Source organism: Panthera tigris, chromosome A3, assembly GCF_018350195.1.
Source record: "Panthera tigris isolate Pti1 chromosome A3, P.tigris_Pti1_mat1.1, whole genome shotgun sequence".
Lineage (NCBI taxonomy): Eukaryota > Metazoa > Chordata > Mammalia > Carnivora > Felidae > Panthera > Panthera tigris.
This window is the reverse complement of record NC_056662.1, coordinates 21089774-21107340: the sequence shown is the minus strand read 5'-3', so window position 1 is coordinate 21107340 and position 17567 is coordinate 21089774. Positions and strand designations below refer to the sequence as shown.

The 17567-nt window shown below is 41.4% G+C and overlaps 1 protein-coding gene across 4 annotated transcripts in view; it reads left to right on the top strand.

The window, feature by feature from the left end:
• Positions 1–17567, top strand: part of RALGAPB (Ral GTPase activating protein non-catalytic subunit beta) — an 88496-nt gene that overhangs the window by 45377 nt on the left and 25552 nt on the right. For 3 of the 4 annotated variants that reach the window (XM_007077715.3, XM_042980417.1, XM_042980419.1), the window contains exons 16-21: positions 1064–1197; positions 2271–2453; positions 6003–6154; positions 11385–11572; positions 14091–14197; positions 15796–15948. In XM_007077715.3, coding sequence (XP_007077777.1) covers positions 1064–1197; positions 2271–2453; positions 6003–6154; positions 11385–11572; positions 14091–14197; positions 15796–15948 — 917 coding nt within the window. The remainder of the gene's footprint in view (positions 1–1063; positions 1198–2270; positions 2454–6002; positions 6155–11384; positions 11573–14090; positions 14198–15795; positions 15949–17567) is intronic. The other variant, XM_007077716.3, reaches the window with a different exon arrangement.

Sequence of the window (17567 nt, the reverse complement as noted above, 5' to 3'; positions counted from 1 at the left end):
AATATAAATGTTGGAAGTGATTATTGTTTGTTTCAGCATTTTGAACTGGTGTTAGTGAGTTCTGCTTGTAATGTTGTAGTTTTTACTAAGAAATCCAGATTTGTGTTAGTGTCGCATGAATGTCTCTCTTTAATGATCATTCCTTTTTCTGTTGTCACTGCCCTCTTTCTGATAGGATCGACAGGTATAATGTCCCTAAAGCTTCCTTTATAATAAAATTCAATTTAGTTTGTCCTAATTTATTATTAGCTAAGTAGTAATTACTTTACATTTTTTTAAAGTTTTTATTTATTTATTTTGAGAGAGGATGAGAGAGAACAAGTGGGGGAGGGACAGAGAGAAAGGGGGACAGAGGATCCAAAGTGGGCTCTGTGCTGACAGCCGGGAGCCCAATGTGGGGCTTGAACTCGAGAACCAAGAGATCATGACCTGAGCCGAAGTCGGATACTTAACCGACTGAGCCACCCAGGCGCCCCAGTAGAACTGGAGGCCAAATAAAAAACATGGTGACTTGGTTAATTTCTTTTTTAGAAGTCCTAAAGTGGTCTTAGAGAATTAAATGTTAAAATGTGTTTAGAAAGACATTGCATGTGACTTTTGATAGTTTAAACCCTGAAAATAATTTCAACAGATGCTTTATTCCTAGCATCTGAGGGGATTCTAAAATGTGAATTCTTTTTTCTATAAAATTCCAAGGAAATAATGATAGCCTTTTCACTGTTTTTTTTTTTTTTAAATGTAACTCTCTATGAGTTTAGAAATTTTAAGATTTACATTATTATAAGAATGATATCGAACTGCCAGATCCCGGTGGATGTCTGTGTAAAAAGTAGCTGAGCTGGGAACTAGAAGCTGCTTTGGTCCAGTGTGTGTGCCCTGTGCACTGTTGTTGAGTCAGGCTTGGTGCTCAGGCCGGTGGGGTGGGGAGTGTAGCCCTGTGCGGGTGCCCATTGTGCTCACTGTGGCTGCTGTGGTCTGTGCCTGGTGGAATGCTGTGCTTCTTGTTACTAATGCTTAGTTGTTTTCCCTCCCTGTGGGATGTGGCATTGGGGTTATATCCTAGCTCTTAATACAGATTCAGCTGCTGGGCTCCTGATCCGCAGCATTCATCTCGTCACCCAAAGACTCAACTCCCAGTGGCGGCAAGACATGAGCATATCACTGGCAGCTCTAGAACTCCTCTCTGGCCTGGCAAAGGTGAGGGGAACAGTTGTCGTATTTTAGCCTGACAGCTTTGGACCGTCACTCTTTTTCCCGTATCTCCTGACAGTGGTGGTTATATTCAAACATAGTTTATGTCTAGAGTGTGCAAAAAGGAGCCTTCAAATGAAATTGTACAAAGTGAACTTTATTTGTTTTTAATAAGTTCAAAGAGTGAATTATATTTTTGTTGTTAGTTTACAGGAAACATCTCAGTACTTCCTATTTATTTGCAAATGATAATAGAATGCCTGTTGATTTTGTATATGCTATATAATACCCTTAAATTTTCAGCGTGACATTTTATGCCATTGTAGGATCATCAAATTTTAATAAGTACGTGGGAAAATGTGCACAAATCTCAAAATATTTATGCTGAGTACAAGAAGCCAGACCCTCTCCCCTCAAAAAAAGAGTACAATACTATATGATTTTATTTGTATAAAACTCTAGAAAATGCAGGCTAACCTGTAGTGACAGAAGGTAGATCAGTAGTAACCTAGGGAAGGGGCATAAAGGAGTGGGAGAAAGGGTTAGCAAGGTGCATGAGGATATTTTGGGGGGTGATTGATATGTCCACTACTTTGTGCTGATAGTTCACAGGTATATACTTTGGCCACAATTTATCAAATTTTTCACTTTCAATATGTGTAGTATCCTCTATGTTAATTGTACCTCTGAGCAGGTACATAGAACTTCGTAGCCCATAGAGCCTCACTGTAGGGTTGGGTTAGGGGTTTCAGAGGCTTCAGAAATGGGCACACGTTCCATTGCCAGCTATCCTTCTGATATCTGGCAATGATGAAGTTTAGGTTTTCGGCAGTGAAGAAATATGCTAAAATGAAATACCGTTTTAGGGTTTGAAAAATGCCTTCTTTATAGACTATTATGTGATACATCTGAAATATTCTGTTCCTCTGTAGAAATACCATTTTTTTTTAATACCATTTAAAAAAATAAGACTTTCTGTGGTGTATCACAGCATCAGAAAGGCTGGGCTTCGGCGCAGATACTTTGAAATTGGTGCGGTGGATCCTGGCTAACTGTGTTCCCCGTGTGACTGTGTTCAGGTGAAGGTGATGGTGGACTCTGGAGACCGGAAGCGAGCCATCAGCTCCGTGTGCAGCTACATTGTGTACCAGTGTAGTCGGCCAGCTCCTCTTCACTCCCGGGATCTGCACTCCATGATAGTAGCGGCTTTTCAGTGTCTCTGTGTCTGGCTGACAGAGCACCCTGATATGCTTGATGAAAAGGTTAGTTTACTAGATCCGTTGTTGGTTTGTTTGTTTGTTTGTTTGTTTTTGAGAGAGAGCAGGTGCATGTACACTGCTCGCACATGAGCCAGGGAGGGGGACAGGGAGAGGGAAAGAAGAGAATCTTAAGCAGGCTCCACACCTAGCACCGAGCCTGACACAGGGCTTGAGCTCATGACGTGAGCCAGACACTTAACTGACTGAGCCACCCAGGCGCCCCAAGTTTACTAGGTCTTAAAACGGGGAGAAGAAACAAAAATGTATGCTGGGAAAATCCCTCTTAAAAGAGAATCTTTAAGGTGGGGGAGATGGGAAAATGGGTGATGGGCATTGAGGAGGGCACTTGTTGGGAGGAGCACTGGGTGTTGTATGTAAATGTCGAACCATGGGAATCTATCCCAAAAACCAAGGGCACACTTTACACACTGTATGTTAGCCGATTTAACAATAACTTATGTTAAAAAAAAGAATCTTTAAATACAATATTGCATACTTACACTGAATATAGTTGTAATATTTTAGGAGAACACTTGTTCTTTTGAGCACAACTCAATAATTGTCATCATGCTTATATTTGGTTGCAAATTAACCCATAGAAAAGTTCTTTTTTATTATTATTATTTAAAAAAATATTTTTTTTAACATTTATTCATTATTGAGAGACAGAGAGAGACAGAGCATGAGCAGGGGAGGGGCAGAGAGAAAGGGAGACCCAGAATGTGAAGCAGGCTCCAGGCTCTGAGCTCTCAGCACAGAACCCAATGCGGGGCTTGAACTCACGAACCACAAGATTATGACCTGAGCTGAAGTCTGATGCTTTAACTGACCGAGCCACCCCAGGCACCCCGAAAAGTTCTTTTGAAAAATGTAGCTTTCACCTCTTTGACCGTGGCTGCAGCAACTTCTTACTTGACATGTCTCCAAAGGCAGGAGAAATAAAAGCAGAAATGAACTGTTGGGACCTCATGAAAATAAAAAGTTTCTGCACAGCAAAGGAAACAATCAACAAAACTAAAAGACAACCAGTGGAATGGGAGACGACATTTGCAAATGACACACCAGATGAGGGGTTAGTATCCAAAATCTGTAAAGACCTTAGCAAACTAAAATTAAAAAAAGAACAAAAAACAAACAAACAAAAAAAAAACTTACCAAACTCAACACCTGAAAAACAATAATCCAGTGAAGAAATGGGCAGAAGACATGAATGGACACTTTTCCAAAGAAGACATCCAGATGGCTAACAGACACATGAAAAGATGCTTAACATAGCTCATCATCAGGGAAATACAAATCAAAACCATTGAGATACCACCTGACATTGGTCAGAATGGCTAAAATTAACGACTCAGGAAACAATAGATGTTGACAAGGATGTGGAGAAAGGGGAACCCTCTTGCACTGTTGGTGGGAATGCAAACTGATGCAGCCACTCTGGAAAACAGTGTGGAAGTTCCTCAAAAAATTAAAAATAGAACTACCCTACAACCCAGCAATAACACTACTAGGAATTTATCCAAAGGATACAGGAGTGCCGATTCGAAGGGGCACATGTACCCCAGTGTTTATAGCAGTGCTATTGACAATAGCCAAAGTATGGAAAGAGCCCAAATATCCATCAACTGATGAATGGATAAAGAAGATGTGGTGTGATGGAATACTACTTGGTGATGAAAAAGAATGAAATCCTGCCATTTGCAACAATGTGGATGGAACTGGAGGGTATTATGCTAAGTGAAATAAGTCAGAGACAGATACAGGTTTTCACTCATATGTGGAATTTGAGAAACTTAACAGAAAACCATAGGGGAAGGGAAGGGGAAAAAAAGTTACAAACAGGGAAGCAAACCATAAGAGACTCTTAAATACAGAGAACAAACTGAGGGTTGTTGGGGGTGGAGGGTTGGAGGGGGGGCAGGGAAAATGGGTGATGGGCATTGAGGAGGGCACTTGGCGTTGTATGTAAGTGATGAATCACGGGAATCTACTCCGGAAGCCAAGATTGTACTGTATACACTGTATGTTAGCTAACTTGACAATAAATTACAAAATAAATATTAAAAAAAAAAGATGTAACCTTTTCTCTCTCTGCCCTTCCCCCCACTCGCGTTACTTTCTATCTCTCTTAAATGAAAATAAAAGGAAAGAAAGTTGGAATCTTGACCAATTTATCTGAAGTATTAAGAATATTATTTTTTGAAAGGATGTGGTAGCCTCAAGATGACCAGTGGGCACTTTGGTCACCCATTGCCAAATTCCGAAGGACAGTTGGTATCGAGGCTGCAAAACTAGAGCATAAATTGCCGTAAAAGTTTGCCTGTGTATAAAAATTTCATTTCGGGCCCCTAGATGGCTCAGTCAATTAAGTGTCCCAACTCTTGATCTCAGCTCAGGTCTTGATCTCAGGGTCTTGAGTTCAAGCCCTGTGTTGGGCTCTAAGCTGGGCATGAAGCCTGCTTAAAAAAAATTCATTTCACACATGTGTTCCATTTTCAAGTAGGCACAGGTATCTAGGCTGATTTCTCTTGCCATTGTTCCATGTTATATCTTCCTTATAGGGAGACAGGCAGTTATCAAGAATTCATAGTATAAATAAGAGATTATCAGGCTCATTGAATATTTATGGAGAGCTTTATATAGTTCTTAAAATAATACTGTTGATTAAATCTTCACTTTTTTTTTTTTTTTAAACGTTTATTTTTGCAAGATAGAGTATGAGTGAGGTAGGAGCAGAGAGAGGGGGACAGAGGATCCGAAGCAGGCTCTGTGCTGACAGCAGTAAGCCTGATGCAGGGCTCGAACTCATGAACCATGAGATCATGACCTGAGCTGAAGTCAGACAGATGCTCAACCTACTGAGCCACCCAGGTGCCCCAAATCTTAGTTATTTTCATTATGGCTTCTAAAGTTATGATACCAGGAATTGCTTAAAAATGTCAGTAACTGATAAATTTCCCTTTGGATAATCTAATGTACCTTTTTTTAATTTTTAAAAATTTTTTTTAATGTTTATTAACTTGAGAGAGAGAGACAGACAGGGTCTGAGAGGGCGAGGGACAGATAGAGGGAGACACAGAATCCGAAGCAGGCTCCAGGCTCCGAGCTGTCAGCACAGAGCCCAACGTGGGGCTCGAACCCACAAACCATGAGATCATGACCTGAGCCGAACGCTTAACCTACTGAGCCACCCAGGCGCCCCTGGAGAATCTAATGTATCTTAAACCACTCTAGGTTTAACTGAATTACTGTTCTGTCTCTTTAACTTGGGCTTTCATAATTTTATTGTCTGTGGTAATTTTATAAGAATTATGACTGATAAAATAGTATGGAATTTATCATTACTTATTTAATTCTGAACACTCAAATTCAGTTCTTTAAAGAGAAATTGGGGTGGGGGCAAAGTTTATTATTGTGAAATTAATATCCACCTATGAAAGTGAGAAAGAAACTGGAGCCTGTCAGCAAAATACCACCACTGTTAGTATTTTGATGTATTTCCCTGTCTTCTCAGGTGTATTACAAAAACTGATCTGCCTTTCCTGCTTCTAGGATTGTCTTAAGGAAGTATTGGAGATTGTGGAACTGGGAATTTCAGGAAGTAAGTCCAAGAACAGTGAGCAAGAGGTCAAGTACAAAGGAGATAAGGAGCCAAACCCCGCATCTATGAGGGTAAAGGATGCTGCGGAAGCCACCCTAACATGGTATGAAAGTGACTGCACAGGGATTGTGCCTAGGAATTAGGATGGGGTTAGCTGTCATCCCTGTTGTTTCTTCTCCTCCCCAGTTGTTCAGCATTAAGCGATGCAACCTCTCAAGATACTTTTTCTCTAGAAAAAAATGGAAAAGAAAAACTTGTCTTGGGGACCTTTTAAAAGAAGCCAGGGACGTGAGGCTGAGAGTTTGGGTCCTTATTTTTCTGGGCTAGTTGGCATTGATCGAAGTCCTACCATGTTAGAGCTAGAAAGGATCTTGGAGAGCCTTACTTATCTCTTCACTTTGGTGTCTGAGTCCCAACAAGGGATCTGCCTGTGGTCTCCTGCTTCTTCGCTTAGTGGTCTGTACTCTGTTACATTTGTAGTATGTATTAGACGTTCATTCAGTCAGGACTTATGAGCTCCCTCTTACGAACTTATAATAGGATTGTAAAGATAAATCAGATTCAGCCACCATCCTCAAAGAGCTTCTTGTCCAAAAGGGCAGATAAGACATGAGCACAATAGCTATAATATTAGGTGGAGAATAAGTGCTGCAAGAGAAGAGGTATAATAACATGCTGGCAGGAGGAAATGAATACTTCCAGATAGAGGGAAATCAAGATGACACTGGACCTGACTTTTACAGGATGGATGAAGAAGTTTCACCAAAAGCTAGATACAGAGTGGTTAAGAAGAAAGCAAGAGATTTCTTTTCTAATCATTTTGGTTGTGAAGGGATAGAGACAGGTCGGAACCTTAGAGAAATAGCAGAAAGAGCTGAGAGAGTTTACATTTGGCTGGTAAGTGAGGACGGTGGAAGAAGGGACGGAAGACAGTTTAGGCACATTATGGACTGAAGGGAAGAGTTAAGTGGGGAAGATCGGAATCACATACAGATGGAAAGATGGAGCCTATGAAAAGGTAAGTGTGGATGAAGACCCAGAAAACATAATAGAGGGAAGGAGGATGTCCAGTCAGTCTGGGTTGGCTCATCTTGGTCTTCTTAATAAAGCGGTAGGCCTTCGTTAGCCTCTACTTTTGTGATAGTCTAATAAAAGTTTCATTTTTATTTTTAAAAACTTGATGTTTACATTGAGCCGAAATCTCTCCCGCTTTAGCTTCGACCCATTGGTGGAAGACTCCTTGCAGATGTGTACGTAGATCAGCCCTTACCAAGATTCCAGAATCTTTTTGGTGATCTGTTCATAACTTGGGGCAGGCACAGTCAAGTTGGATTTATTTCTCTTCTTCACGGGCTTTGGTCACTTAGTACATTTTTAGAAGCACGCATGCTTTATTTTAGTCCTCCTCACTGCACTAACTGGGCTTCCAGTGCACCTCTGGAGGTTTGGCTCTTAGCTAGAAAATCAGAAAAATGGGCATGCAGCTGTTTAAGCATGTACTTACACAGACGGTTGAGTACTAGAAATAATAAAAGTTTAGAGGGAAGACCATATGAGAGGTGGGCTAGACTGAAAAGCTTTATGAAAGAACTGAGCCTTGATGTGTGCCTGAAAGAGTAAGAAGGCTATGGAGAGAAAGAAAAGGGGAGAGCATTTCTTACTGGGAACTCTGTATCATACAAAAGTCAGTTTGCTGCAATCCTAGCCTGGGTAGGGCATTCCTAGGAGAGTGTGCCGGAGAGCGTTGGATATGTACTCAGAATGAGGAGTGAACCTGGGATGCTTCTGGGCAGCCTAGCCAGCGGTTATCTAGGTGACTCATCTGTTTTATCTGCAGCTGTCCTGTCACTGCTGGCAACTCCACAAATGGTATTTCCAGTTACCAGTCTTGAAGAGTGCCCTGAAGAGTACTGTCATCATGAAACCTGTCCCAAACCAGAGCTCTTCGTTCCCTCAAAATTACTGCTTTATGTCAGTATCACTGCTGGTTTTCGGCTATACAAACACAGACCTTTAGCTTTTTTCCTAATTTATCTCTGCTTTATCTGTCACTCCCCGTGTGAAGCCAGTGACTGAGTCCAGTGGACTTTATTTTTGGAAGTATTTCTTCTGTCCCCTCTAACCTCAGCATCCTAGTCTAGACTCTTCTCACTTCTTGCCTAATTTCTATGTTTTTAATCTCACCCTTTCTGTTCATCTTGCATTCCATTTTTGAACTCATCCTTGGGCACTTTTTTTTTTTTTTTTTTTTTTTTTTGCTGCTCGAGTGGTTGAAAACTGAATAGATCTGTTTCCTGCCATGTTGTCTGAACTCCTTGTCTGATTGTCAAGGCCCTCCTTATCCTGTCCCCACTCACACTGATCTTTCTCAGCACATCCTTTCTGCCATAATAGAACCTGGCAGGCCATTTGTGGCTGTGAACCGGGCACGTTCTTACCTGTCTCTGTGTATTCCCTGGGTGTCAGGACTTCTGTCTTTTCCCCTCGGTCACATCCTTCACTGCTCAGTGCTCATATCAAATGTAGCTACCTCCATGGCACCTTCTTTGGTTATTCTGCTTCTGAATGATGACTCTTTTCTGTGCTTTTGTGCTCATTCAGTCAGACCCGATTGCACAGCACGGAATTCTATACTGTCATGATCGTATCTGGTTATATTTGATACATGCCAGTGTCGTCTCCCCAACTTGGGTAGAGTCCACATTTCCTTCTTTAACACTTCTCACAGTGCTCAGAATAGTAGGCAGTTACGAAGTGTAGACTGGCTAGTTGGGTGTTTTCTCCTTAGTGTACTATACAAATTCAGAATTAGGACTCTTGCAAGTCGTTTTGGCAGCCCCTCTGCTTAAGCAACTCGTAAGGCCTTCCAGGTTATTCGGCCTCTAATTTGGTGATAGTCTAACCCCTAAGGCTCCCATTTCATTTGTATTTTTAAAAACTCGATGTTTACACTGAGCTGAACTCTCCCACTTTAGCTTCCACCCATTCGTTCTAATTCACACTTTTGATAGTGGAATCCTCTTTCCAGGCAGTAATGACATCTGAAGGTAATGCTTATGAAGATGGTGATGTGTTTCTGCCAGTACCTTAAGCTGTTTGTCATATGACAGAGATTCAAGTACCTTTATCGTCCTGGTCATTCTTCTCTCGATGGTGTGGCTTTGGGTTTGACTAAGTACCTCTTAAAGGTGGTTTGCTGAGTAAAATATTCTCCGTGAGGGTGGATGATCTTTACACTCTCTAGGATATTGTATTTTCATTAAAATGTACTTGGTGACCGCATTGGGTTTTTGAGAACTTGATAGTTTGCGTCAAGTCAACTAAAACTGGAGTCTTTCGCACATTTATTTTTTGTCTGCTTTTCTCATCCTGTACTTCCTTGTTTGGGGGTATTTGTATCTATAGAACTTTACATTTAAACCTGAGATCTCTTCACGTAAGATTTACCTCATTATTTGGATCCCAACTTTTCCTCTGACATATTAACTCTGCAGCTCAACTTTTGGTCAAGTGCAGATTTAATGAGCCTGTTCTGTGTGTCCTAGTCAAAGACACTGATGAAAACATTGAAAAGAGACTCACAAAGCACATTATCAGAGATTTTCATTCAGGTTGACCGGGATTTTTTAATGTTGTCTATAAGTTTATCCTGATACACTGTCAAATACTTGCATGTCTTGATTTCAGACATAGTTCTCCTCCTTTCCAGTCTGGTCACTGTCAAGAAGAGAAAATGTCGTCGGGCTGGTATGATTTGGTCTTAGTAACCTGTTCCTTGCCAGCAGCCCATTTGATAACTGTCTGTGAATCTTGCATGGAACACGACAAACTCCCATGGTCCATATATTTTGCGACATCTGTCTCTGCCCCATTTTAGAAAAACAAAGTCAAGTTTTCCTGTTTCTAGTCTGCTGGTATTTCACCCGTTTTTGACAATTCCTTAGAGGCTTGAACTCACCATCACATTCTCCTGGTCTTTGAAATTTTTGGACAGTTCTCCTAAGAGAAGAGAAAATGGATGGAAAACATCTGCTGAGCAATGTTGCCTTCCATTATCAGACATATTTGGGTTTCGGTACTAAAATGAAAGGGAAAGGGAGAGGCTACTACTCGAGGATGGAGATGACAAAAATGGTGTTGGGGAGTATTCGTTTTCCAAATGAAGTGCGTATGAAGGGTCAGGTGATATTAAGACCACAAGGTAAAATTTTTGTGTTTTCATTAAAAGAGACTTTCTCTCTGTGCTTCAATTGTTTCATTTTAAAATGGGAATAATGTACTTATCTTCTCTGTACTTATCTGTTGTTTTGATAGCTCAATAAAAGAATGTGTGTAAAGAATGTATGTAGACCAGTGCCTCATGGTGAGTGCCATGTAGAGGTTACTAATTGAATGTATGCAGAAATGTCTATGGACATAAACATTTCTGAATGTTAAAGCTTGTTAAGTTGGATTCTAATGTATGAGGCCTTTTTTTCTTATACGTTCGAACTTAATAATTACAGTAGTTCTTTGAGATGTACTATTCGTGCCTCCAGTCTTATCTGTAAAACAAGGATAATGTCTACTCAGGACCGCACAGTGAGAAGGCAGCAGGCCCCGGTTTCTGGTTACTTAAAGATCACGTAGCATGTCTGAGTCTGAATTTCCTCATCTGAAAAGTGGAGGTTTGGTGGGTCTTTGGGTCCTTTTCTAGGTCTAGAATGCTTTGGCTAGCATAATCCTGAAACCTGGAACACAGAACATTTTTTAAATATATCTTTAGGAGCTCCACGATTTGGAAGTATGGTTGTCAGGTTCCCTGGGTAGGAAGCTCTGAGAGAAATTTCCTTGCAAGAATCTTATTGGAAAACGCTTTTAGGATCAGTCCCTAGAGGGGGTGAAGGAAGCAGGACTGAGCAGAGGCAAGGACGAATGCGTGCAGGTGCAGCGAAGAGCTCTGGGGCCGGGTTAGCCCTTCAGAGTTCTCTCCGGTTAGGGCCCAGGGGCTGGGGCTTTGGACGCCCACACTGCCCTTGCCCTTTCGCTGGCTGTGGGCTGTCCCAGGACGAAGCTGTGATTCTGGGTGAGCTGGTTCTTGTTGGCTGAGAGCAAGTCCTGGAGAGGGACTCTCACCTGCAAGCTGTGGCCACCATGTCTGCATCTGGGGGAATGGATCTTTCAGTCTTGGGAGGCAGACAGCACACCAAGGCATCCGCCCCAGGGAGTAAATCTGACTTGCAAAGAGGAAGTGTGGCTGTGGTCACTTAAAAGAGCAGAAGGGCACATTGATGCATGAGGTAAACTTAAGATTTTGCTTGGGGATTAACTGTTATCTTTTGCATTCTCCGTAGTATTATGCAGTTGCTCGGCGCATTTCCTTCACCCAGTGGTCCCGCTTCTCCTTGTAGTCTGGTGAATGAGACCACTTTGATCAAGTACTCCAGGCTGCCAACCATAAATAAACATAGTTTCCGGTACTTTGTCTTGGATAATAGTGTCATCCTGGCAATGCTGGAGCAACCTCTTGGAAATGAACAGAGTAAGTTCCAGCACTTGGGGTCTTCTCCACTGCGAAATCACCGTGTTTTAGCTCCCTGCTAGCAGGCTGCTTCCAGGGTCAGGGACCCGTAGCTACAGGAACAACTGCAGATTCACAGCAACTTCGCATTTGTCAGAGGGTCTTCTAGCCATAGTGACTGAAAAATAGAGGGTCAGAAAATAGAATATACGTAGTAAATAGAATCTTTTAGAGGCTCTTTTATGTATCCGAAATACTAGCACTAAAGTAGTTCTACAAAAAGTTTGTTTTAATGGGGTATTTTCTCTTGTTTACCATGTATAAAAATTACTGTTAGTTACTCTTCTTGAACTTTGGATCCTGCCCTTCTCCTCTCCTGGCCCCCACTCCACATTGTTCTTTTTCAGTTAATGGTGCCACCCAAACAGACGGGAAATTTGAGGAGTCCTCTTGGTCTGCCCCTTCCTGTTTCTCCCTTACATAATTGGTGTCCAATTGCTCAGTGACTCTTGAATCTTTTTTTTTCTCTCCCTCCCTCCCAATACATCCAAATGTAGGGTCTTATTATTTCTTACTGAGATTATTGCAGTTGCTTCCTACCTGGTCTCATCCCTCTCCTTCCGGTTCTAAAATGTGTTACCCTTCCCTCCATCCTACTTCCTGCCACCATTGTATTCTTCCTCAAATATGGATCTGACCATACCAGTGCCCTCATGAAAACCCTTTAATGATTTTCCACTGATACAACATGCACTGTTTCCCTCCTCAACTTTCTCTCAATTATAAGCTGTCTCAAGGTAGATTACCACTGCAACCCAGGCTACTCAAAGTACGTATATATTTTTTTAAGTTTATTTATTTATTTTGAGAGAGAGACAGCCAGCAGGAGATGGGGCAGAGATGGAGAGAGAAAGAATCCCAAGCAGGCTCTGCACTGTCAGCACAAAGCCTAACGTAGGGCTCGAACTCACGAACCGTGAGATCGTAACCTGAGCCGAAATCAAGAGTCGGGTGCTTAACCAGCTGACCACCCAGGTGCCCCAAAGTACATTTTTTTCCTGTTGGTAATCAGAATCAGCCAGTATGTAAAGGAAGTATCTTCTCATGCTTATGAGAAAGTGACGGTTATAGAATTTTGGGGCATAGAGAATCCAGGGAATCACCTCATGTTCAATTCCCTGATTTACAGGTGAAGAAACAGAGGCTCGGAGAGGGCCTGTGATGTATTCAGGGTTATTTGAAAAGTACATAGTATGACTAAGACTAGTGTCCAAATTTCCTGAGCCTCATTCTGTCCCTTTATATTGTCCTTACCGCACAGTATAGGATTTTGCCAGTAAAGACTGGTTACCTTTACAGAGGTGAACAGACTCTTGCAAATTCTGTCGAGGCTATATGAGTAGGATCTCATGAATCTATAGAATGAAAGTGAGACATTTCCCTATCATTCAGAGATTCGTGAATACCATCACAAGTTTCCACTGTGTGGTGGTAAGATACAGTGACTTTAATGTCAAATAGATGAGGCCTTTAATCATTGCCCAGTTCCAGAAGTGCTGATTCCAACTCTTTCCTGCATGCACTTCTTTCTTCTCTATTCCAGACGTAGGGCTTGCTTGACTTTCTTCCCTGGCTTGTGCCTATTATTTAACATGATTCCTTCAGCCTCCTACTCCCAAGCCAACTGCTAAGGAGTCTAAAATCCCAGTGTCCCCTCTGGGTTTCCTGGCCTGAGGGGTAAGTGTCAGCCCTCTTCGAGATTTTTTGGGACTCTCATTCCCAGTCATTTCACTGCATTGGAAGTCTACTAAAAATACAAACAATTGGGATTTTATAGATTTACAAGGACATTTTAATAGTTTATTGTAACAGTGTAACAGAAGAAGTGAGAAAGCAAAGTTTGAAAAAGTTTAACTCCACATCAGGACAAAAGGAGGGAATAAGAAGGAGGACCTGGGTCCCTCAGGAAGTCCAGCCTGAGTTCTCCCCACCCCCCACCCCCCATTTCCTTCCCCTGAACTTCTGCGGGGATGGAACAGTGCCTGCCTGTGGCGGACACGAGTGCATAAGGTGTGGGTGAATGCAACATCAGCACTTCAGATACCCATCTGTCTGCACTTAGGTTGTTCTCAATACTGGAAGTTAAGAGTATTGGCTAGTATTTGTTTCCCAAAAATGGAGTTATGTGAGGTAATGTTAGTCAACATGTTGGTGAACATTATTTTATGTATTGTTAAACACGTGGTTCAAAACTACATTATTGGCACACCAAAGTTTAGTTTTTCATCTAGAGTAAAGACACACAATTTCCTTTTGAAACAGACTTAAGTTTAAAAAAGAAAGTGGTCGATAGAAAGTAAGATAAGTACTTATAGTTTGAGGATATGGCAGAAACCACAGAGGTGGTACACAAAGGATGAGAGTTTGGGAAACACTGTGCTAGGGCTTTGATTATTAGGGGCTTTATGGTTGATAACAGGTGTATTTTAAGTAGTCGTCATCTGAAATAAAAACTTTTTACACCAATATTTTATTCTAGATGATTTTTTCCCCTCTGTCACTGTGCTGGTCCGGGGAATGTCTGGAAGACTTGCTTGGGCACAACAACTTTGCCTTTTACCCAGAGGAGCAAAAGCAAATCAGAAGGTATCCGTTAGAAGTTACAGGGAAGTGACTAGGAGTGAGCGAGTGTGTGCATGCGAGTGCGCATGTGTGTGTTATGATTTAAAGGTTAAATAACATTCCAACAAAATTCATTAATAAAATAAATATTTTCGATCCTAGCCAGGGTCTCAGTCAGTGGTTCATATCAGAATCATCTTAGGAGCCCGTAATTCCCAGATCCACTGAATTACTCTTTAAAGACATCTTCAAAGCAGGTGTATTTTCAGAAAGCTTTCCAGGTGATTCTCACATCCATTTATGATTAAGAACTACTGTTCTGAGCTGTGGCCTCATTTTTTTATGCAGTGTTAAATATAACAAAACTCAGGTACATGCCATAAATGAAAAAAAATTGGCCAGACTCTTGATCTCTCAGATAATGGGACTTAGTTTCAAATTATTTTTATGTGATTTATTCCTGTATAGTTGGTAATGTGCTCTGTAATTTTTTTAAATATGCTGTGTAATTTAAATCTTACTTGGGGTGGCATAGTTTATTTTATTTGTAACATTTGTAATTCGGTGAGTAAAATTTGCTCATGGGAGAAAGTTGGAAAATTCAGATAGTAAGAAATTGTAAAGCATCTGTACTCCCACTTTCCAGAAGTAGTCACTCTTAATATTTTAGTAGATTTCCTTACAGTCTTTTTTTCTTTCTGTGCATGATAACATTAAATAGAATTTGAGTCATTTTTGTATACTGTTCTTCTCACTTATTACAGCATAAGCTTTTACTTATGTTACTAAAAATTCTTTAAAACATCACTTCATAAAGTGTCCCCGGTATTTCAGAGAGACAGTCACAAAATTGGAGCACGTGTCTAAAATCATTTAACATCCTAGGTGTCGCTTTTAGATGTGTTGTCACCCTGTGAGGAGCACACCTCTGTTTTCGCTTGGTGCATCATGCAGATCACATTGTGGCAGCGGCACTGTAGGCCACTGGGTCAGCATTCAAGACGGGAGGAAGGAGGAGATCAAGAAAGGAACTAAAATGTATAGATGCTTTAATATGTACCATATACATTTTTATTTCATCATTACAACAGCCTTATGATGGATGATTTCCACTTTTCAGATGTGAAAACAGAAGCTGCACAGCTAATACACATTTTAATACGTATTACAATTTGGAGGGATTTGGAGCCGTTAGGATCTAGATTTGGTGTTCAGTTGAACTCACTGTCTAGAGAGGCCCAGAGGACATAAACTTACACTTTGTTATATGGGATGATTTGAGAACTCTTGAGACAGAGGGAAGTTTGAGCCTTGATCCCTGAACTGTCTCATCCATTGGTTTACCACTTACTAAGAGAGAGTCAGGCCTGGGGCAGTTAGAGGTATACAGCCCACTTGTCAGTCAGAAAATCTCAGTTGATGAACATTTTTATAAAAGTGAAAGAGTACACTGGTATGCAGGCTATTTACCGTTAGTGTTAGCAGTGGTATTTGCAGATCCTCACTGAGTGCCAGTGTTAGTAGTCCTAGCGACACAGGCATCTAAGAGACCAGGGAAATACACGTCATTACAGATGGCACCAAATGTAATATGCATAACATTATCTGTTTTATTTCAACAGCTTTTTGTACCTGAACCTCGTCCAATTCCTAAAAATGATGTTGGATTTAAATATACTGTCAAACATCGACCATTTCCTGAAGAGGTGGATAAGATTCCTTTTGTGAAAGCAGATCTGAGCATTCCAGATTTGCATGAAATTGTCACTGAAGAAGTAAGATATTGTCAGCTGTTGTTAAGCGAATGACTATAAACATTCTTGAACAACCGCCACGGTCTAGACACTGCTTTTTTTGGTGTTATTGGAGATGATTCCTAAGATGACCTAGATCTCTGTCATCCAGGTTACCATGTAGTAAGACAAGTGTAGTTTGTGGCCGACTGAAAGGACCTGGACTCTCTTAGGAGTCACCGGGCTGTCTGGGCTGGCCCATGGTAGGCGTCAACAGGACGGGGCCATGATCAGACTGCAGTGAAGGCTACTGGAGAAGGGAGACCCAATTTAGAGACTTTGATGACAGTCCAGGCAGGGGAGAAGAAGGACTAGCTAGCTGACTGATAGCGGAAGTTGAAGCAGATGGAATGTATCGTGGAGGCAGAGCCAAGCAGTCTTTGATTGATGAGGGAAGGAAAAGAGCTGAAGAACTTAGATTCCGAACCTCAGTGACAAAGGAGATATCGGTGCTATTTACAGAAATATGGATTCGGTAGGAAAAGGGCAGGTTTGGGAGGACAGGAAAAATTTATGTGCTTTTAGATTAATTTAGACAATTGTATTAAGTAATTGGTATCTTCGGTCAAAGGAAAAGAATTTTAAGAAGTGGGGGAAAGAAGTCTGTCAGGGCATGAGAGAACAGAAGGGCAGGAATGGAGGCTGCTTATACCAGCCAGAGAGCTCAGGGAGAAGGTGCCCTCAGCAGGGGCCCCTGGATTTTGGCATGAATGTGCAGGTGACCTTTGAGAGCACGTTCAAAGAAGTGTTAAAGTTGGGGACAGAGTATAGAGGTCTGGGTGGTGAATGGTTACTGAGACACAGTGAACATAAACTACACTGTCAGTAGTTAAGGGGAGTATACAGAGTGGATAATAGCATGAGGAAATGGCCTAGCTAAGGCAAGGGAAGGCTAATTTTTACTTTTCTTTTTTCTTTCTTTCTTTCTTTCTTTTTTTTTTTTTTTAACTCACAGATGGGAGGAATGTGAACATGCTTAGAGGTGGAAAGGAAGGAAGCAGTGGAGAAGGGCCTATGTCTGCTACCACTGGAAGATGGGCTGGGAACATTATAAGTAATAGAGTAAGGCCCTGGAGGCAGTAGGGTCAAGAGTCTCAATGTGACTGTGTCTAGGAAAGCGGTATTTCTGGCAAGACAGGAGAGAAGGAGATAGCAGGTGGAGGTTCAGAGACATTTAAAGGTGAAAAGGAGGGAAAATGAAGGAGCTTTTGTAAATTTTAATTTTAGTTCTCAGCAGTGATACAGGGAATAAAAGATGGCTCTTAAAATTGCCAGGCAGCCCAGCCCAGGTTAAGTAGCATCGTCTGTAGTGAAATTACTTAACTGACTCTGCTGACTTTACTCAGAAGTCCTTGGGATCTGGAGGCATAAGTAAAAAATTGGAGTGGTGTGGAGATTGATAGAGGTAAGAATGTGGGAGAGTAAGAAACAAGACAGCCATTTATATGTTTAGAAGAGGGTATTAAGATGTTTGATTTGGGATTTAGGCTTGGGTGGGAGGTAGATGAAGCCAGGATGCTAATGGCCTGGGAAAACGGGAGAAGGGATTGAATGCTCACAGTGATGAAAAAGCACAGCTCAGGGAGTGAAGGTGTGGGAGA